The 23352-nt window shown below is 33.9% G+C and overlaps 2 protein-coding genes across 2 annotated transcripts; both read right to left on the bottom strand.

The window, feature by feature from the left end:
* Window positions 1-7883: 7883 nt before the first annotated feature.
* LOC128206775 (receptor-type tyrosine-protein phosphatase S-like) lies at window positions 7884-16982 on the bottom strand. The gene is made up of 12 exons (XM_052909470.1): window positions 16785-16982; window positions 16166-16291; window positions 15776-15924; window positions 11636-11771; window positions 10938-11066; window positions 10696-10798; window positions 10345-10421; window positions 10023-10157; window positions 9491-9622; window positions 9045-9202; window positions 8648-8783; window positions 7884-8152 (listed from the first exon to the last, which is right to left on the bottom strand). Exons 1-12 carry the CDS (start codon window positions 16842-16844, stop codon window positions 8039-8041), a joined length of 1455 nt encoding a protein of 484 aa, XP_052765430.1. The 5' UTR covers window positions 16845-16982; the 3' UTR covers window positions 7884-8038.
* Window positions 16983-16997: 15 nt separating this feature from the next.
* On the bottom strand, window positions 16998-22589 carry LOC128204586 (uncharacterized). The gene is made up of 9 exons (XM_052905992.1): window positions 22472-22589; window positions 20185-22073; window positions 19879-19999; window positions 19678-19750; window positions 19086-19232; window positions 18570-18733; window positions 18343-18430; window positions 18117-18181; window positions 16998-17096 (listed from the first exon to the last, which is right to left on the bottom strand). Exons 4-9 carry the CDS (start codon window positions 19712-19714, stop codon window positions 16998-17000), a joined length of 600 nt encoding a protein of 199 aa, XP_052761952.1. The 5' UTR covers window positions 19715-19750; window positions 19879-19999; window positions 20185-22073; window positions 22472-22589.
* Between the last annotated feature and the right edge of the window lie 763 nt (window positions 22590-23352).

Raw genomic sequence — 23352 nt, forward strand, 5'->3', positions numbered from 1 at the left:
TTTCAAATTGTGCTATCTTATAATACAGATCGTTATTTGTTTAATTTTGGTACAAATGAAGTATATAAGGTATGTCTAATGTTACAAATAGCAAAAATTCAAATGCAAATCATGGTGACTTGACTAAATGTGAATGCTAATTGAATCAAAATAGTTAATAAATAATAATGTTCATTTGAAACAATTGAGAGTAGTAAGTTTGGTTTGTGTATGCCATATATTCCCGGGGGGGGGGGGGGGGAATGAAAAAATGAAAAGTATATTACTATGCGCAGTGCTATAATAATTAATAAGTAAATGTTTCTAGCTCACCTGTCACATAGTGACAAGGTGAGCTTTTGTGATCACAATTTGTCCGGCGTCCGTCTGTCGTCCATCCGTCCGTAAACTTTTATTTTAAACGACATCTCCTCATAAACCGCTTAGCCAATTTCTTCCAAACTTTACAGGAATGTTCCTTGGGTGGTCCCCTTTGAAAATTGTTCAAAGAATTGAATTCCATGCAGAACTCTGGTTGCCATGGCAACGGAAAGGAAAAACTTTAAAAATCTTATTTTTCAAAACCACAAGGCCTAGAGCCTTAATATTTGGTATATAGCATCATCTAGTGGTCTTCTACCAAAATTGTTAAAACTATCCCCCTGGGGTCAAAAATGGCCCTGCCCCGGGGGTCACTTGTTTTACATAGACTTATATAGGGAAAACTTTAAAAATCTTCTTCTCAAAAACCACAAGGCCTAGAACCTTGAAAATTGGTATGTGTCATCATGTACTGGTCCTCTACAAAATTTGTTCAAATTATTCTCCTGGGGTCAAAAATGGCCCCGCCCCAGGGGTCACTAGTTTCATTACATAGTGTTATAAAGTAAATCTTTAAAAATCTTCTCCGAAACTGTAAGGCCCAGGGCTTAGATATTTGGTATACAGCATCATCTAGTGGACCTCTACCAGATTTGTTCAAATTATTGCCACAGGGTCAAAATTGACCCCGCCTAGGGGGTCCTTGTTTTTACGTAGTGTTATATAGTAAATCTTTCAAAATATTCTTCTCCAGAACCGTAAGGCCAGGAGATTAGATATTTGGTATACAACATCATCTTGTGGACCTCTATCAAAGTTGTTCAAATTATTGCCACAGGGTCAAAATTGGCCCCGCCCTGAAAGTTAATTGTTTTTATATAGTCTTATATAATAAAACTTTAAAAATCCTCTTCTCCAAAATATAAGACCTAGAGCTTTCATATTTGGTATATAGTGTTACCTAGTGGACCTACACCAAAGGTATTCAAATTATTGTCCCGGGGTCAAATTGGCCTTGCTCAGGGGTCATTTGTTTTTACATTGTCTTGTCACTGAACATCTTTTCCTCTGAAAGTAAAGGTCAGAATGACTCCATACTTGATATGTAGCATCCTTACATGGTCCTTTCTCAACTTTGTTCAAATGGTTTTGTTTGGCCCCTTTTAGGGGTCACCAGAGCAAAAAATAGAAAAACCTTTAAACAACTTGATCTTATTAACTGCTTGATGGATCTTCAAGTCTGAAGCATCCTAGCATGGGCCTCTGTCAGGTCTTTTCAAATAATTTTGTTTGGCCCCTTTTAAGGGCCACCAGAGCTAAAATTAGTAAAAAAACTTAACATTTTCTTCGCATGAACCCCTTGATAGATCTTCAGCAAATTTGGTTTGAAGTGACCTTGCATGGACCTCTCTTAAATTTGTTCACATAAATTTTGTTTGGCCCGGTTGCCATGGCAACCTAAAGGAAAATGTCAACAATTGGTTATAATCATCTTCTTCTCCTAAACCGCTTTGACAATTTTGATGAAACTTCATAGGAATGATCCTTGGTTGGTGCTTTTTCAAAATTGTTCAAAGAAATTAATTCCATTTAGAACTCTGGTTGACATGGCAACCTAAAGGAAAAGTGTCAACAATTGGTTACAATCATCTTCTCCTAAACCGCTTGGACAATTTTGATGAAACTTCATAGGAATGATCCTTGGTTGGTGCTTTTTCAAAATTGTTAAAAAAAATTAATTCCTTGCAGAACTCTGGTTGCCATGGCAACCTGAAGGAAATTATAGGCTGTCGTGTCCGCGCTGTGACTTTCTCTTATATGGACAGATTTTAAAATGAAAATGCCATATGTTTTCAACATACCAAGACAATGTGTCGTGTGCAAGACCCATGTCCCTACCTCTAAGGTGAAAGATTCACTAAGTGTTTATTCACAATGGAATGCTGAATATGAGGACATAAAGAGTGTTGGCTGTCATTTAGTATGATTGTTTTTTTTTTGCTCAGAGGCAATTTAATATAACTTGCAATATGTATTTGACACATAAAGGCAAGATAAACTTTTTATACGCCCGAAGGGTCGTATTATGTTATGGCCTCCATCGTCTGTCCGTCTGTCTGTCCGTCTGTCCGTCCATTAGCAATTCCGTGTCCGGGCCATAACTTGGTAACTAATAAAGCGATTTTCAAATAACTTTATACAAATCATCACTGTATTAAAAGAATGTGTCGCGCGCAATTTCCAGGTCCATACCTTAAAGACTAGAATCACCATGGGGTTGCGTTAGCAATTCCGTGTCCGGGCCACAACTTTGTCACTAATAAAGTCATTTTCAAATAACTTTATACAAAACATCATTACATTAAAAGGATGTGTCGCGCGCAATTTCCAGGTCCATACCTCAAAGACTAGAATCACCATGGGGGGGGGGCGTTACAACTTTGTCACTAATAAAGTCATTTTCAAATAACTTTATACAAAGCATCATTACATTAAAAGGATGTGTCGCGCGCAATTTCCAGGTCCATACCTCAAAGACTAGAATCACCATGGGGGGGCGTTACAACTTTGTCGCTAATAAAGTCATTTTCAAATAACTTTATACAAAGCATCATTACATTAAAAGGATGTGTCGCGCGCAATTTCCAGGTCCATACCTCAAAGACTAGAATCACCATGGGGTGGCATTAGCAATTCTGTTTCCGGGCCATAACTTGGTTACTAATAAAGCGATTTTCAAATAACTTTATACAAATCATCACTACATTAAAAGGATGTGTCGCGCGCAATTTCCAGGTCCATACCTCAAAGACTAGAATCACCATGGGGGTGCGTTAGCAAATCCGTGTCCGGGCCACAACTTGGTCACTAATAAAGTCATTTTCAAATAACTTTATACAAAGCATCATTACATTAAAAGGATGTGTCGCGCGCAATTTCCAGGTCCATACCTCACACACTAGAATCACCATGGGGGGGGGGGGGCGTTAGCAATTCTGTGTCTGGGCCACATCTGTGTTACTAATAAAGTAATTTTCAAATACCTTGATACAAATCATCACTACATTAAAAGGATGTGTCACATGCAATTTCCAGGTCCATACCTCAAAGTCTAGAATCACCATGGGGGGGGGACGTTAGCAATTCCATGTCCAGGCCATAACTCAAAGACTAGAATCACCAATGGGGGGCGTTAGCAATTCTGTGTCCTGGCCACATCTTTGTTACTCGTCTGTTAGCAATTCAGTGTCCAAAAGGATGTGTCACGCGCAATTTCCAGGTCCATACCTCAAAGACTAGAATCACCATGGGGGGGGCGTTAGCAATTCTGTTTCCGGGCCACATCTTTGTTACTCGTCCGTTAGCAATTCCGTGTCCAAAAGGATGTGTCACGCGCAATTTCCAGGTCCATACCTCAAAGACTAGAATCACCATGGGGGGCGTTAGCAATTCTGTGTCCTGGCCACATCTTTGTTACTCGTCTGTTAGCAATTCCGTGTCCATAAGGATGTGTCACGCGCAATTTCCAGGTCCATACCTCAAAGACTAGAATCACCATGGGGGGGCGTTAGCAATTCTGTTTCCGGGCCACATCTTTGTTACTCGTCCGTTAGCAATTCCGTGTCCGGGCCATAACTTGGTAATTAATCAAGCGATTTTCAAATAGCTTTATACAAATCATCACTACATTAAAAGGATGTGACGCGCGCAATTTCCAGGTCCATACCTCAAAGACTAGAATCACCATGGGGGGCGTTAGCAATTCTGTGTCTGGGCCACATCTTTGTTACTAATAAAGTGATTTTCAAATAACTATATACAAATCATCACTACATTAAAAGGATGTCACATGCAATTTCCAGGTCCATACCTCAAAGTCTAGAATCACCATGGGGGGGGACGTTAGCAATTCCATGTCCAGGCCATAACTCAAAGACTAGAATCACCAATCGGGGGCGTTAGCAATTCTGTGTCCGGGCCACATCTTTGTAACTCGTCCGTTAGCAATTCCGTGTCCGGGCCATAACTTGGTAACTAATAAAGCGATTTTCAAATAACTTTATACAAATCATCACTACATTAAAACGATGTGTTGCGCGCAATTTCCAGGTCCATACCTCAAAGACTAGAATCACCATGGGGGGCATTAGCAATTCTGTGTCCGGGCCACATCTTTGTTACTCGTCCGTTAGCAATTCCGTGTCCGGGCCATAACTTGGTAACTAATAAAGCGATTTTCAAATAACTTTTTACAAATCATCACTACATTAAAAGGACCTCAAGCCGAATCTTCTTCGGGCGTATAATGCTCCGTTTCGCGGTGCTCTTGTTATGTACTTGTTCATAGATCAATGTCACATTGGGGGTCATTTGTCACATACTTTGACAGCTCTTGTTCAATATTCTTTGAGAAACAAGCTATATTAATAACAAAGGTTAAACTCTTTTACTCAGGTGAGCGATTTAGGGCCATCATGGCCCTCTTATTTTATGTATTATTTATTTATCATATGCATTGACAATTGATTATAATTTCATAATATATTATTTATTCTTTTATTGTATGTATTCTAGATCATTAAATAAATATAAGTAAATATGCATTCAATTTTCTTTATTTAGTCTTAAATAATAAATGTTGATATTGTTAAGACCAAAATCCGCTGGACTTTAGACCAATATTCCCTGGAATTCAGACTAAAATCCACTGCAAAGCCTCTCAAAAGTATGGCATGCATGTATTTGTGTCTGTCTTTTACCTTAAAGGTTTACCTATCAGCTAAAATCTTATTCAACAATAAATGTTTGAGAATGCTAAATATTAGCAGTACACAGGGTATAAATCTTGTGAAACACATAGCAATAACGTGCTAAATAATGCACGTGAATCTAGGTAACTTGTAGTAGTAGAAGTCAAGTATCATCTTGGTTTATTACAGCAGAAGCAGTGATTACGAACTTCGTAATCACAGCCCCAGAAACAGAAGCGTTTTTATTAAATCTCCCAGGTTGCGGAAACATGGCACATCGCAGGTGCGGATCCAGGAATTGATGTTAGAGGGGTAGTAACTTAGGGGCGCAACTTTTGACATGTGCTCCTCCCTCAGAACCGAAAGTATATGGCATAAACTGTTTTACGGGAATTTGGGGTTACTCCCTCATGTATGAAGTCGGAAATGGTGCATTATGAGCTTATTTTATTACCTTTGTTTCTCCGATATTGATGAAAACAGTAAACTTCGATTATTTTAGAGGTGGCGCACGCCGGGCGCTTAAACCGCTAGCGCTTCGACCAAATTCCTTGAGCTACACAGTCGGTCCAAGGCCAATTCCCCGCTATTTTGGCGCGAACACAAAACCACCGACTGTCCCCCCGGACCTGGGGTGGGGGGGATGCGTACCATTGACTGGTGCATTACTTTAGCGACAGCGATAGGTTTTCATATTACTTTTTCCCTGTTTGAATGTAATATCTTAATTGTCTGTTAATATGTTCACTGATAAAACTTTTGCGGCCTGGCACATTGCATCTCATTAGTCATGGCAGTATTCTTCAAGTTCAGGCTTCTTTTTTTTCAAAATTCAAAATGTATATTTTCTAAACCATTCATTGATTTATCAACACCATATTCACACATTCACATTTACAAGAGGTTTGATAGTGATAAATCAAATGTGTAACGCATGGCACCATCACTCTGGTGAACGAGAATAATTTCATATAGCACAATGTACATGAAATAATGACAGTATGGCGAGTCGTTCCTTCACTATTTTTACCCATAAATACCATAAATTAAGCCTTTTCATACAATAGATCTCCATCACCTCTCCGACTCCTTTATAATTTGTGTAAATATATGAACATACTTATGTGGTCTTTAACAAAGATAGAAGTGTAAAAAAGTTTATATCTTCGACTTCAAAGAACTTCGTTAATGCTAATTCTTGACCAAATTTTAGTTGCCTTTAACCTTGAAAATAATCGGTTAAATGGCAAGATGTTTGTAATCAAGCTTAACGACAGCGTTTTTGTGACATTGATGAAAGATGGATTTTTTTGTTTGTCTTTTTTTTCAATCGGATTAAAAATTGTACTAGTATCTGATACAGGGTTAATGAAGCAATACGATGGTTAGACGTCATGCTAACCATTGTATAGTATAACAGCGATGAGGAATATGGATAAGTCGACAGTTGACAGGTAAGGACATTGTAAGAAGTGTCATTTTGCTAATTTTTGCTTTAAATATGGCAATATTTTTCTTTATTCCCATTTCCTACATGTTCCCATTACAAAATCTTACCTGTCCTTCCAATTGGAAATTTCCCATTTTAAAACTGAACTTTATTCTCCAATTGGAATTTTCCCATTAACCAAATATTCCAATTGGAATTTTCCAATGTTCATACTTTCCCACTTTGAATGTGGGAATCCTCCAATTGGAAAGATTCACTCATGGGAAGGATTCGCAAACAAATGCCTTAAATGAATCTATCGGTTCTTCATTTTTAATGAATATATTATTTTTCATGTAGTGAGTGTAAAATATTCTTAATTAAACAGTCAATTTCAATTTTAAAAATTATGTTCCAAATTCTCCCACAATTTTAATAGAGCCAGTTTTCCAATTGGAAAAGCTTGAAAAAGCCATTTTCTAATGGGAAATTGGAAAAGTTGACTTTAAATGCCAAAAAAAAACATATTTCTAAATTAAATTTCAGGAAACAAAAAATATCTCTGATTAGTATTACCTAACACATTTTAAAAATACAAAAATAAAAAACATTGGGTGAAAAATAAAAAAAATAAGTTTGCAAAAATTCCGGATTTGCAAACTTAATCCGGATGCTGTTGTAAATGGAAAACTTATGGCATCCAGCATCAAGACTTTCGTACGACAAAAGGAAGTAACCGCTGTGTGAAAACTCCTAAAATGTAAGGCCACACTCTCAGTTAACGTCGTGCCAAAGAACGTGATACAGTTTTAAAGCTTGAGGTCGAATGAAAATAATGCGTTATTTTTACAACCAGGTAGTTTTTATATATTTCTATATTTCAGCTATGGATCTAAGCGTGGGGAGTTTCCGGTAATTTACCAAGCTGACCCGGTACGAACAAACCATTATATAAATATTTTTTACTTTGTGAATGAATGTTTTAGAAAATATCTTTAATAGTTAAACAGAATTTGCATTTTTTGCGCTTATCGAAGGTACCATAATATCAGCAATCAAGCAAACGTAAAGTTTTAAATATTCACACTTTAGATTAAACTTAGCCTTTTTATGTTATAAAAATGTTCATTGCGCGTATTGAATTGACAAGAAAACCAGGAACAAATAGAGCCTTTACTATTTGCAGTACCATGTTCTAATAAATAAGTAGTAATTTAAAATGATCTTGTAAATCCTTATTTGGTTGTGTTTTATATAAATATGTGTCAAATGTCATTGTCTAATTTTATTATGTTGATTTTTTCGACGTACAGCTGTGGATGAAATTATACATCACAAAGCCCTACCTTTGAAACTTTGTAATAAAGTAAAAAATAAAGATATTGATAAATGCATCAATAGTATTTACACTATTTATAATACAACATTAACATTGACAGATAACATATTAGTGTTTGTTTATTATTTCATGTCATGAAGGTGATGCAGAATTGCAATAATTCAAAACTAAATCATTGTCATTGTGTCCTAACGTTATGAACATCATGGTCAGCTGTTTTTATCCCGTCTGTATATTCCCACTTATATTATAAAACGCATCGTCATCTGTTGCCTCGTTATCCGTTGCGTTCACGGAATGGAACACACACTCGTGGCAGAAGTAGTATTGCTCCTAAAATATCAAATCATACATAAATGCGATTATTTTTATCATTATCATTTTTATTATTCTTATTCAAGACACGATTTGACGTTATTATGTCTTTATCAGACGAGAGCAAGTAAGTGCATTTGAACTAAAACAAAAATTTCATAAATAGCGAAACGTGATGAAGATACAAGGACGTTATAATCTGATGATCACTTGGGCCTAAATACTAACAAAGATGCAACATCTGAATACTCTAAGTACACATTTTAAGTAGTATTACACAAAGTCACATGATTGGACTAAAAATAATAAAGTGATAAAACGAGTTTATCCCGTTCATTAAATGTATATATGATTCATGTACATCCGTAATAAACTGTTGTTTTATTATGTCTCTCGTTTAGTTAGACCCTTGAACCTCTTAACATGCTCATTGTTCAATTGTTTTACTACTGAGTTTGTATCTGTGGTTTCCATTGTAGCATTGTGATTCAAACATATTACGATTATTTTTACCTTATTTGGAATAGCAAGAGATCTTCTAGCTCTGACTCTGCTCACCGCATTGACCACATTGACTTCATTATTTTCGCTCAATTGTTCAAGCAATGTCATGACAACACAAAAAAGGCCGCTCTGTTCAGCACCGGTTCTGTGACAAAAATAATACGTCGTTTATATACTGGTGTCGTAAAAATAAAAGGGATTTTGTTATTACATATCTCGTCTGTACTATTCAATATTCAATTTGCGCACTATCCTTTTTTATTTATTTGTACCACAAACTTCAGGTTATCTCTAACATACCAGAGATACTTGGTATATTGTTATATCAAAGTTATAAAGGTATGTTATAATAACACTTCGAGATGATTTCAAGGCGAATTGAAACTAAAACAAAGTGTGTACGTACAGACAATGCACCAGTATCGGTCCATTCAGGTGAGATGATTTGGATGCGTCTTCAACCTCTTTAATAAAGGCAACAAAGTGTTCTGCCGACTTAGGAGTATTGAGTGTTGTATCCCAGTCCAAGTATTCATAGTGTGAAATTGTCACACCTTTCTTGGTCTTTAATCCATTAAAAACATAATATTGACAGGCACTGCTTGCGATGTAACATGCTAATATAGTATAGCTGCTGTGTTTGTTGGAAAAGGTTGTGGTGGGAGTGATGGTAGTGTTCGTATTGTTTTGTTGCAGTTGTTGTTGTAGTGTTATGTTTGAGTCCAACAGTTATTTTATACGACAAATCACATATTCAATTTCTGATAAACATACAAACTAAAAAACATATCAATTTGCAAACAAGAAATAAAATAACATATTTTTAATTTAGGCACAATTCTTACATTTTACCTTTCCTTCGCCTTCAATATGCAGCAATCGTTTTACAAAGTTTCTTGCACTTTGATCGTAGTTTGATGGTACAGAATCAAAACTCTCCTTTATTGTTCGATTGTCACCAGGAAAGTATAAGCCAACCATTCCCTGCGCAAAACAATATACGTTACAGGAAGCCAGTGTTTTTAATTTGAATGAGATTAAGAAAATGCTACATAAGTGGTCTTGCAATACGGATTTTATTGTACTTTTATAGAATTAATAAAAATGAAAATGATTCGATATTTGAAGGGCTACATACATTAACGCTTATATTTTATTGTTGATATATGTTATTGCAACGCTTTTCATTAATGACGTAGTTTTAGAACATGTAACGTTTGTTATATAAAAATGAATATACGTACAATGACGTTATCAAGGCTTAGTCATTTGTGAAATAAGATAAGTAATAGTGTTTAATAAAAAAAACATGACTAAAACTCAACATAAGCGTCATTGTACAAGCATGAAGTCTTTTATAATAACTATATTTTCAACTATTTACCTTATGCTTTTCCAAGCGTGCCTCCATACTAACGATACAGGAACAGTTTTCTTGAACAGCAAGTGCGGTGAAATCTGAAACTGTGTTAGGCAGAGGTGTTTGAGCAACCAGGAATCGGTTTTTTCTTTTGAAACTCTGAAAAAGAAATTTTCCAAGATTTTTTTATTTTTTTGTTTTTCGACGTTTACTGTATGTCTTTATACATGGTATTATTTTTTGATCGTACTATATGTTGCCGCTCGCCCGTTTAAAGTGTGCGATGGACTAGTCTCGTCAAGGAATTAATTTAAAGGAAATTGCCACGTCAAAAAAATGTACTTACGTCGATATATATCGCATTGATGTAATCAGATTCGCCTGATTTCAAAAAGAGAAAAAGACGTGGTCTGTTGGAATCACCTTACAATACATAAAAACAAATATGTGGGTCATCGTAAGGTTAAGAAAAATGCAACGTAACCTAATAAGGAATTATTCGACAAAAAATGACATGAATCATTTTGATCGTTTATAATTACATCTTTAAACTATCTTTATACATAAAAAATAGGATTACCTCTTTACCATTTTTATAAGATGTGTATTTGTCTTAATCATCTCTTTTCATATATATGTAACATATGTATTTAATTTATGTAAAATTGCAAGTTTTTAAACCAAAATATAAGCATACCTGGTATATCTGCATGTTTCCTGTTCTTTTTTGTCAGAAGCCGATTCCTTTCCGTAGCTTGCAGTTCCTTATCCGACTTTTCCACACGAATCAATTGCAGATTCTAAAGTATAATCCGAATGCAACATTATATTTGAATTATACTAATGCAATTTATACCAACTCTATGCAAAGAATAAGCATAATTGTTCAAACATGGATGTATAACGTTATATATTTGTTACGTTGAATAACAAACCTACTTCAAACTGCTTCTTTATCTTTTGTTTACTGGAGGTTTCCTTATATTCATGGACGTTTTCTCTCGTTATCAACGAGCATTCAATAGTTAACGCATAGACCAAAGCTTGGTGACGATATTTGTATTGACTCTGTAAAATAAATCATATTTTATTATTTTTTTTAAAACAGCGATTCCAATGAATGCATTTTTAAAACAGGCAGATGTTATGCTATGGAATGCTTTTTAAGATGCTACATATTCATGATAAGCCGTTCCCTTGATCTAATGGTTAGGGCGTCCGACTACGCAGCGGGAGGTTTGAGGTCAATATAGCATGACTTAAACGTGTGTTGAATTAAACGTATGTGACCACATGTTTTCAATTAAAAGGATAATTAAAACTTTGTCTGTCAAACGTATTGAACATAGCGATAAACGGGTGCCGTCGATGCCTCATTTAAATTAACGGACGCCGCTATACTGCGCCTATCGATTAACGGACGTCGCATTATTGCGATGAACTGCAGACGTATTGTGGATGCTAACCAAGTAGTGCGCTGGTTCGAGAGGAAAAATATATACATATTTTACCAATGGGATGGACACGATCGAAATATAATCATTTTATAGCTGTATTTACGTTATATTTAAAATAAATACAAAGGTTCAAATTAGAAATATAATCTTATACATAAGATTAAAAAGCAATCATCGCACCAAAGACTGAATCATGTTGGGTCTGTTCTGTCTCATGTTGAAAACACATCTTGGAATGTTTATAGCTGTTTCTGCCTCACCCTCGTTGCTTAAGATGTCCAGAGCTATATAGGTTCCCGATCTGCCTACACCAGCACTGAAGTTACACAAGACACAATAAGGTTCTGTAATTTAACCGCCCAGAAGAGAGATTACGGTACACACAGCGCAATAGCTGCCTAATATGAATGTTCCACCTTTCTGTTTTTCACCAGTGTATTTGTACGAATCAAACAATAAATTTCTGGCTGCAAGATTTCAACAATTATGTCTGGCAATAACTTTGTCATTTTACACAGATTCAAAATGTCTATATTTTAGTATTTGTATTATGCAATTGCTCTTATTTGTGGATACTTTGGATGTTTGTTAAATATTGTTTAATATACTGCTATTGCTCATTGTCAAAATAAGACATTCAAATAAAAAATGAAATTGGTCACCAAGTGTATTAAATATCTGATATTTCTTTCGTTGTTTGGTGATCGGAGTTTTATTCCGATTTCCTATTTCTTTTGGTAGTCTGTGTTGTTTTTGTTCTATACATTATGAGTTAATACAGTCATAAATCTGGAATGAAGTGAAAATACTTTTCATAGTCCAATGATATTTTATAGCATTCCTTTTTTGACTTGTGCTTACATTTTTAATTTGTGAATACCATGTTATTAACAGCAGATCTGTTACGCTAAACTGTAATTGTAAGCCATTCAGCACCACTGTTGTTTATGTCAGTAATTAAATCCACATTTTATAAGTTTGATTTTAGCGAAGAATTGCACTTACATATGACGGAAGAGAGCCTTATGAAGTTATTGTGAATACACAAACGTGTCCAGTATATAAAAATCGATGTCTAAAATTATTGGTGTGGTTCTAGTTTCGTAATCAACAATATAAATTGGTGCTGAATTTGTCATTTTAAGAATGAACTTTAAAAACATTAGTTGTACTCATTTAATAACACCTAAATTACAGTATCCCCGTATTTCTGCCCCGCAAAGTAAAGCTGGTTTTACTGTTTTATTAAACAAGTGTATTAAGAGGTCAATTAGTAAATGGACCAATGAGTCTATTTCAGTTTCATTTATGTTTATCCATTCTATCAAGCAAAACGCCTATATAATTATATTCATTTGCAGTATTGAGTAGTTGATAATTGATTTGAAATTTAATGATCTACACTTAGAAAATACTTCTATTTTCGACGGTGTCGAAATTATCGTTAGCATCTTATTAATGAAGCATCATTAAAAGGATCATTCATATTTTGCTAATAACTCACTGTTATTCTGTACTCAATACTCTTATCTGCAGTTTCTGCCTTTATATTAGTATCATCAGCATGAACTATAAGAGAACGCGCTTTGGTAGTGCATAATCTTTATTTATATGTATGGAGATTCCGTTTTCATGGTAGGCATGAAATGTAGGCTACAATGTAGGTCATTAGGAAAATAAAAAAAAGAATACAGCTGAAAGATAGACTCCTTGGTTCACGACTGTATCGGATGGAAAAATATATCAGGGATGTTTGAAGAAGTTGACAGAAAAACGCATGCTTTGAAATAATTATATATTTTTATATAAACAATTACCATTAATATTGCAATTTGTAGTTTTCCTAACAATTACACTCTGACTCCAATCCATGTTTAAGACCAATATATTCACAAACAATTTCTCTTTTTGGTGGTTAAGATTAGCAATCAAATATTGTAAAACATTTTATCACATGCTTACCCTTGTTTTCCGTGTAATATACCCATTACGAATATTTTACACATGTTTAAGATAACATATCAAGCATTTCTATTGGCTGGACTAATCACAAGACTAACGTAGTCATACGAATCATAGTGCCAGATAACAACTTGTTCAAAAACTTTCAGATAACAATACTCCGCAAACCAGATAATGCAGATCACTAGTCACAGAAATATCCAGTCAGTCAGTCAACAAATACAGCCACAATAGTGAAAAACCACACAAGAACATTTCAAACATCTTCATCTTGACAAACACAAGCAATATGCAATCAATGCCATTTGCTTGCCAGTTCAATCAGCTGTCGGTTACACAAACATACGAATTCCCCAGCATAGGCTTCTCCGTACACATTCCATGACGGCTAGAACAACATGTTCTCCGAAAATTATATTCGTGAAACTTTTTCAACATCAACATGAGGCTCAAATTTCATGAACTCGTTTAATAAAATCTTGTATTAAATGTCAACTCGTGTCAGATCCTATATATATGAGCTGATCCTAAAGCCAGTTTGCAATAATGAACGCTTTTATTGTTTTCTACATTTTATTCTACGTTTTATAATTTTATTTCCTTCTCAGATTAAGCCTCATTTAAATATAATGTTAAATTTTTTCAAATAAACATGTTTCATTATGTGGTAAGTATATTGTATGTACGCATTTACATTTATACAGATGCCAATACAGTTAACGCAAAGCTAGCTTTGTTGATAACTATCTATTTCTATTAAGTTATTATCTCTTTTTTACATCTTTGAAAGCGTTATATAGGTCTTCAAGAGGTGTTTTCGTTTATTAGTGTAATGCACATATTTGTTTTTCATTTACTGACCTTTTCTTTTACTTTTAAGAATGATTTTGTAAATCAAATTTCTGTTTAGTTAATATGCATTTTATGCTTCATGAAATCATTTTCTGGTCTCAATGCATTCAAGACAAAACCTTACACATCTCTTCTTAACAAAAAGTATGTGCAAGGTAAAACATTGTTGTATAATACACAATTTTGATGCAAGGTGAAGTTTGCGTTTAGTATGAAAAATTCTTAGTGAATTTTACATTCGAGGGTAATGTTAATGGTCGAGTAATAATAATTAAGAAAAGAACAATTTCATTTATAACGAAGAAAGTATTCTAGAAAATATGAAAAAATAGCGACCAAAATGCAGGAAAGTCTGATTTATACAGTCGGTATCACTGTCACCACTTATAGTGTGTGTATTGTTATAAATCTATTTTTTTAAAATTGCAACTGTTTGTACATTCGAAAAGGTTGGTGCATTTAGATAGTAATCGAAACAATTATATTACACAGGGTAATAATTAACTCTACCAACCGTTGTCCCCCTTTTACGGCAAGCCCCCGAAATTGTTCCAAAATCCCCTCCCTTGGGGTGCAGGATCTATCTTCACCCCACCGAGATTCCATAATCATTTAGAAAGCAACTAAGAACCCATTTTACTTTCTTAGTATGTTCTAGGATCTAAACACAAGCTTAAAGTATATGAAAAACAATTCTTACATAATTAATCCCATAGAGTAGACCATGTCTTATCTAAGAATTTCGAGAAGAAAGCAAATAGAGCGACACTACAGATTTTTCTGCCGGGTGATGTAAAGTCACTTGTAAGACGTAACTAAAACAAATTGAAGAGTTCGAAATGGAAAAAGAACACATAGACTTTCCTAACCAAGATATAATTAATGTTTAATTACTGAGAGAGATTTTAACCATCAAGTGTCTGTTGTTTTGGAGTAAATCCGTTTATTCCGCTAATTTTGATCAAAATTGTCCTTAGAGTAAGAATTTGATTGTCAACAAAACCATTAGCCAGTAACATTTTTATGATTTTTTTCTTGAAATGTTTGATCATATTTAAAACTGTATACCAACTATTCTCTAACAATTTATGTTTATTTCCTTTTTTATGAACGATTCAAAACAGCCATTAAGTCGAGCCTCGTTTTCGTTTTTCGGTAGCAAAACAATAATTGTAATTCAAGATAACTACTGTTCAGATGTATGTTCAGCTAACCTACATAGCATGTGTATGCCGGCGCAACAATATTGTTTTTTTTTGGTTTGTTTGTTTTTTCTTTTATTTCGACATTATTTTTTTAAAACTAATTTTTATTTTTAAACTGATCACATTGATGTTTTTTTAGAAGAAGTCAGAAAACATATGAATTTGATTATATGTAAAACTTAAGCTAATATGCCTATTCTTTTTTATTTAAACTTACTCTCCATTTTTCTTCTACACTTGATTAAATCTAGGAAATGAATGCTTAAAGACAGGAGTTTTGAATCAAATATTGACATCTAACCTGCAATGTACAACTATTGGTCCTGTAGAGGAAATTGGCAAGGCGTTCACCCTCTGTCTAAACTCTATAATTGACGTGACGTCATCAGGGATGTCCTTGTCTAGCCAGCTCGTGAACTGCAGATGATGTAGACGTCTTTCTTTGGAGTTCTGGTACCGTGTTTTGAAAATGAAAAAAAAAATGAAAATGAGATGATGTAGATAACCTTTTTTCAAATGTACACGATACATATCATTTGTGAATTTCACAATATTGGTTTGATTATCCGAAAGAAACGTAAATTGCAAGTATATATTTTAACAATTAATATTTTCGCATCTAACTAAATCGGTGCGTTTGAAAACATTTGTACTTTCTTAATACCCATAAGTAATATCCAATTTTAAATACCTTTGAAAGCGTAAGTTGCCTCCATATAAAATCAGCGTAAATGTGTTCATCCTTGCACACAACCTCTATATCGCCGTATATTTTACTTTGGTTATGGACCGGCCAATACTGCTCACATTTGGTTTTCTTCAAAGACAAATATCTCAATGTATGTTGACTGTAAAGATAAATAGGTCATGAGCTTAAATATGACCAAACTCTTATGGAAATTATTTGCTCCTCCAATGACAATGTCCGGACCATCAGTGAAATGACAAATTCCAATAATGTTTTTACCTATATAGCATGTGCAACCGCATGAATAAATGTTAACAGAAAGGAATACGAAAGTTAAAGAGTTGTGTTACTTTTGGTTCCAGTTTTTATATTGTATATATATATATATATATATATACAATATAAAAACTGGAACCAAAAGTAACACATATATATATATATATATATATATATATATATATATGTAAATATATATTCATCCGTTTCTATTTCATTACAAAACCATAACATACGTCGAAGGTCATTTAAATCTTAATGCTATCTCACCTGATCTTCTTCCAAGTTCCATCCACATCACATTTTTTCACATATTGTAATATACTTCATTATAATATCATCTTACCTTCCTCTCTACCAAATTGGTCACCATGACAATCTTCTCCACTTCCTGTTGCCAGACCATTCGCCAGAACTAGGCGAAATCGCCAAGTTGCTTAGCCATTGGACCTTAGAATTGCACTATAGATTCTTAAGCACATATCTTTACACATACATATTCATAATTGTGAACAACTAGATTTAGCATGAATTTAATTAACGAGGTTTGTCGTTAACTCTAAGATATATTATTTAATTCTAATATTGTACTCTCAGTAAAAAAGAAATACGTGACATTACCCAAAGTAGAAATATATGCATTTTGCTTTCTGAATCCCTGAAAAAAATTATATATTGTGCTATAAATAATCACAGTAATTGATTAACATAATGTGTATTCCCTACATACCAATAATGTTAAGGCTTGAACATTTAGGCAAGTGCGAATCCGCCATCATTTAGTGTTTACAATATACATTTGTTTAAGCCAACATAAACCATCCTAATGTAGACAAGAGTGTTACATTATAGATCAGAACAGATTATGTTTTTACTTAAGTATTACAGCATGCCATGTGGCATGATAATGAATATAATGCTAAGAATCTATATTAACAGAAAAACGTATAAAAACTAATCGGTGAGAGTAAATTAATTTTATCTTTCAAGGATAAAATATTTGAATGTTTTAATTATATATTATATATTATAATTTAATGATCCAAATAAATCTGAAGTATATCACAGATACGGAGCTTTAAATGGCACAGTAAATAGAAGGTACAGTAGTAATACTTTATGTTACGTATTACGCTTATGCATTTAATTACTACATTAGGACTGAATGAAGTATAACAGGAAATGCAAAAGATTGGCGATACATTTACCACACAGGCGCTTTTGAAATGTAATTACCATTTATATACAGTATTTTGTAATATGCAGTTGTAACGCAGGACATTTGGCCAATTTTATAAAAGAAACGTAATTATAACCTAACTTATATTCAATATATAGGAACATTATTGATTAACAAAAGTCAATTTGATTAATCGTCATCTTAGTTTTCAAATTTAATAAAACAATATTGGCTAAATTTAGAAACAATACAAATCATAATGTGACAAACTTTCAAATAATGACCCTCAATGGCATTCTACATATATATACATTATCAAATACTTCGTGATACATGTTTGGGCACCGCCTTGGAATGTTCTGTGAAATAGGAAATAATAGGTGTGCGTAGGCGCGCGCGTGTGTGTGTATCCTTTCATAAGGCGGGTTCGAGCGTAACTGTAAATATAATTTTGTTAAGGGCAGATACAAGCATTCTGCCTTTAAAAAACAAACATACGTCTATATAGCTTGCATTAATGTAGTCAGTTTCTCCACCGCGTACTAAAACTCGCTTGTCATCATCTGAAAATAAACAAGTTAAACATCAAATCCTAGCGAGGCATTCAAGTAGTATGAAATATGTCCATTACTGCATGAGGAAGCACAGGTACCAACCTAGCAGCCAAATCACTTTTATGTTCTGAAAACACAACTGAATTAAAAAGAAATGTAGATGTCCTTACATGGGTAGATTCCATTGAACCTTTTTCTGTGCATGTTTAGTTTTGTTTGTGAAACTTCATAAACTTTCACAAGACCATATGGAATTTTCTGCAAGAGATAAACCACATTACGTTAATTAAATGTAGAGTCAAGTTATTGTAACATCTCAACTCGAAGAATTTGCACGTAACTCGACCAAAAAACATGAACATTTCAAAATATTATACCTAAAGGCGGTGTTAGGTACCTGAAATTCTTTTTCTAGGTCCTTTAAAGAAATACTGTGTACATATGCTGGTAGATCGGCCGAACGCAGTTTGAATTTGCTAACTTCTACAGCGTTGTTATAATAAACACCTCCACTTTCCTCAAATTTTACAGCATTTTCCCGTGCAAAAGCATCATCCTCGTCTGCAATATCGTTAAATTGAGTGAGCATGCAATTTTCGAAAAAACAATTGCAAGAACATTAGATTGAGTTAATATGAACAGATACTCGTCTACAAGACCGGTGGTTTGATTGTAATTGCACATTATAAAAACAAATATTCGTCTGGCATATTGTAAGTTTGATCGATCACGAGCTTTATGAAAACGCATACTCCTCTGGCATAACATTAGTTTGATTTATCACGAGCTTTATAAAAACACATATTCCTCTGGCATATCATTAGTTGGATTTATCACAAGCTTTATAAAAACTCATTCCTCTGACGCAAGTATTGTACACATATAATGTAACAATTTAACATAACAATCTTACCAATTTCAAGATCGTCTGCTGTCAATAAAGGCGTCATTTTCTTGCAAAACCTGTCCGTTGGTTGACTCTGGTGATTGGGGTATTCTATGATAATGACAGAGTTCAAATTGTCGGAGACCCCATTGGCATGCTCAGCTTGGGAAGCTCCTAAAGAAATTAACTAAGGCTTGATTGTTTCATAAGTATGTGTTGTTTACTGTTAGTTGGTAATATGTCTTTGTATGTACAATGGATCAAGTATCAAGCGGATTATAAGTCTTTCATAATAGCTACAATATATATATATATATATATATATATATATATATATATATATATATATATATATTATATATATATATTAATACCGATACATATATATATATTTATATATATATATATATATATATATATATATATATATATATATATATATATTAAGCGTGTCTTCTGCAAGATAACCAAGTTTTAATTTGTTTGTTTAATTAAAATAGAACACTTCCTCATTATTAACTCAATTTAAATGTATTGTACCAAATCCAACCAACTTCATCATATTCAAACACTATTTAGTACGAATGTACATTTCTGACTCTACAGTGCTCATACATACTTTCTCTGTTCGCCGTTGCGTACAAAGTCGAAAACATCTCAGGTTCATTGACAGATGTTTGGCGTGTGTTCTTCTAAAAGTACATGGGAATTCCCTCACAGTTTAAAGCTAACTATTATTAAAATAAGCTAAGTAGAATTTTTAATTGAAATACATGTAATTTCTCAGGCTGAAGACAGACGTAAATATTTGATTTGTTACCTTCTTCGAAGCAAAAAAAATCCAACAATTACAAGTAAAGCAAAAGCAACTACTCCTCCGCAAATTCCTCCACCAAGAGATGCAATTGACGATGGTTGTAGTTTCGCTTCTGTTTCAATAACTGGGGACATTCCAAGAGTTAAATGAAAAAAGCATGCATAGAATAACAAGCAAACAAGGCACATTCACGTAATTTTGAAACGATTTGCACTAAAGAAAACGTAATTTTAGTAACCAAATAGCTTATGCCATCAACTTCTCTAAAGTAAATAATATTTAGAAATTGTATATTGAGTCCTGCATTACCTTGAGGACAAAATGTTTCCCTGTATCCTTTTTGGCAGCCGTAAAAACACTGTCCGGTCTTTTCTGAACAACTTGTTTTGTTGACCTTTGATGTACAATGTTCATCACAGGTGTTTTCACATTGCTTTCCAAACGTATTTTTAATGCATCCATATTTACAATTTCCATTAATGTCACACATGGATTTTTCACAGGTATTGCTACATTCAGTTATACAGGAAGGTCCATATTTTGTATTGTTTTTGCATTTTGAACACGATCCATCTGCTTGATCGCAAGATAAACATTCTGGATCACACTCTTCGTCACATGTCTGATTCCAGTACCCTTGAGTGCATCCTTGAAGACATCTTCCCGAAGACGGATCGCATTCATTGTCGATGCATTGCGAACTGCAGGTTTTACATTGTCCATTTTTGTGTGGAAAATACCCCATTCTGCAAGTTTTACAATGAATTTTATCAATCGTCTTTGTACAGGAAACACAGTTATTATACTGCACAAACAACACTCATTATCATTTGCATAATATGAAATATTTGTGCATGAGTCGCAACCTACCAAATTTACGCAAATATCAGTTCTACATGTACACCTAACGGGGCAAGTTTTTTTACAGGTTTTCCCAAAGTACCCGCCATTGCATGAAACGCAATTAGTCTCGTTTTTGCATGTTTTACACATCTTAGGACAGTTTGGCTCACACATTGGACCATATTGCCCGGACACACACTCATAGCAGTATCCTGATGCTTTTGATTTAATAAATTTATTATTTTTGCATTGGCAATGACCTGATTTGATATCACAACTGTCATTTATGCAGCCTTTCCCGCATTTGTATTGACAATAAGCACCATAATATCCAGGTGTACAACGTTGACAATTATAATCTCCTGTACATGATGAACAGCTGTTTCTACATTGTTCGCTGCACATGTTTCCAAAGTATCTATCGTCACATTTGTCACATCTATCCCCTGCCCAACCTTCTTTGCATTTGCAAGATCCGTCGATAGTATGGCATGTTCTAAAGCAGCCTTCGGAACATTGATACTGGCATATATTTCCAAATCGACCCTCCGTACAGGAAGTGCACTGTGTAGACGTAGTGCACGATATACAGTTATAGGGACAAGGTGAACACAGGTTTGACCTCAGGAAATATCCATTAATGCAACCAATGCAGTTTTGGGAATTAGAACATGTGCACCCTAAAACACATTCATGACATACACCTTTATATGAATAGTATCCAGGTTTGCAAATTGTACATCCTTTAAGGTTATCACATTGAACACAATTTGAATCACACATGCAAGAGGATCCATCATACCCTGTGTTGCAAGAAGTACAACCAAGCTTTATATCACAACTGGCACAATTGTCTCCACAGTAATTCTCGCATTTAGAGCCATAATACCCCTTATTACATTCTATACAGCCATTCCATTTGTGACACGTTTTACACTGACTACCACATTTATCATAGCAAAATCCTCCCCAGTATCCTTTCACACAAGAACTACATTGACCATCCGACTTCAAACAAACATCGCAATTTCCCCTACATTTATCATTGCATGTTTTACCCCAATAATTTCCTTTGCAAGAAAGGCATCCTTTCGTTTTGTCACATGTATCACAATTAGTTCCACACCAAGATTCACAATTGTATCCATAGTAGCCTGTCTTACACTCGCAATGGTAGCCATTTTCGCGTGCACATCGGAAACAATTAGTGTACATGCATTTGTAGTAACACCTATCACCCCAGTATCCATCTTGACAACCATTATTACAGTAACCATTGTTATCACATTTTCTATAGTTTCCGTAAGCGCAGCAACCACAACCCTGACACTCATCTGGAATTTGTGCGCATGTTACTAGAAAAAGATAACAAAAATAGTAACTACCCTTCTATGTGACATGTTTAAGACAGTTAATTTGTTAGTTTATACGTGCTGAAGAAAATATAATAATACGATAGGCCAATCAATTGGATTGTATTTATGTGGTAGTAATCCTAATGTATTTAAATTGTATTGAAATGAGTATGAAGGGTATCTTCATATGATCATTGGTACAATGCAAAAACTATATTTACGATGTACAAGACAAAACAAACTGAATTTAGCTTTAACATTTTTTGATTACATATAGGCAATGGTACTGATCAAATGGTATTTTAATGTCTCATTTAAAACAATAATATTAGAAATAAAGATAACATTTTAGTTTAAAAAAACTTGAGCAAAAATATGGATTAAAAATAAATACATACCATGAGGTTGAACAATTATTAGACAAAGAACAACTAAAGTAAACGTAATATCCATGATGAAGTTATAAATGACTTTTTTTTATTAAATTAATACACCCTCAAAATTATATTTCACCACATAACTGCCTGGATCTATATTATTCTTCGAACTGAATAAAAATGTACTGCTAATTTCTTAAATGCATTACTCATCAATGTAGCACGAGGTTTATGGACAACTCATCTGTTCAACAATTTCATTAATCGTTTTAAACAAGGAAGTTATTTTACATACGAATTTCGATTATTGTACAAAAAACTAATCAAAAAAGGAAGTCACATAGACCGATTGAACTTTAACATGTTCCCACAATGCGAAAAAAAACTTAAGACGGTATTTGGAAGTTCATTCTTTTGTGGTTTTATTTCCAAGGAGATTCATATTTCAGACTTTTACTGTATAATTATGTCATATCAAAAAAGCTGATTAATTATTTTGATTAATCTGATTAATTGATTTAAACAACCAGAAATCTGTATCAATTGACCATGTTTTGTCAGAAATTTCATAATATTTAAATGAGAGATGTCAACAGCAACTATTTTGTGAGTAATCAATCTCATTTAGTCTGAATTTGCACGGTAAAATGTTTACATAACTTTTCTGTAATATAAATCATGATTGTATCTATCAATTTTAGTTAGACCACGAAAAAATAGTAAAAACTTATTGATTATATGCCTATAAATTTACTTTTGTATATCTTACAGTGCTGAACAATTATGTATCATGACATCATGATCATTTTTCGATCGATCACATTTCAGCAAAGAAGCGTTTGTTGAGTGCTACCTTTCAAAAACTTATGTGTATTAAAGCTTTGTTTACAATATATACTTAC

This window comes from Mya arenaria, chromosome 10 (genome assembly GCF_026914265.1).
Source record: "Mya arenaria isolate MELC-2E11 chromosome 10, ASM2691426v1".
NCBI classification, from domain to species: domain Eukaryota; kingdom Metazoa; phylum Mollusca; class Bivalvia; order Myida; family Myidae; genus Mya; species Mya arenaria.

Bases quoted from the DNA above. Each gene is read 5' to 3' on its own strand.
- LOC128204586 (XM_052905992.1), bottom strand. From the start codon at position 19,714: ATGTTTTCGACTTTGTACGCAACGGCGAACAGAGAAA. The intron at 19,233-19,677 runs GTATGTATGAGC...TAATTTCTTTAG, and splicing joins CGCAACGGCGAACAGAGAAA to GAGCTTCCCAAGCTGAGCAT. The intron at 18,182-18,342 runs GTAAGGACATCT...GTTTATTTTCAG, and splicing joins GTTCAATGGAATCTACCCAT to ATGATGACAAGCGAGTTTTA.
- LOC128206775 (XM_052909470.1), bottom strand. From the start codon at position 16,844: ATGGTCTGGCAACAGGAAGTGGAGAAGATTGTCATGGTGACCAATTTG. The intron at 15,925-16,165 runs GTATTTAAAATT...ACACGGTACCAG, and splicing joins GGCAACTTACGCTTTCAAAG to AACTCCAAAGAAAGACGTCT. The intron at 8,784-9,044 runs GTACGTACACAC...TTTTTGTCACAG, and splicing joins CCGATACTGGTGCATTGTCT to AACCGGTGCTGAACAGAGCG.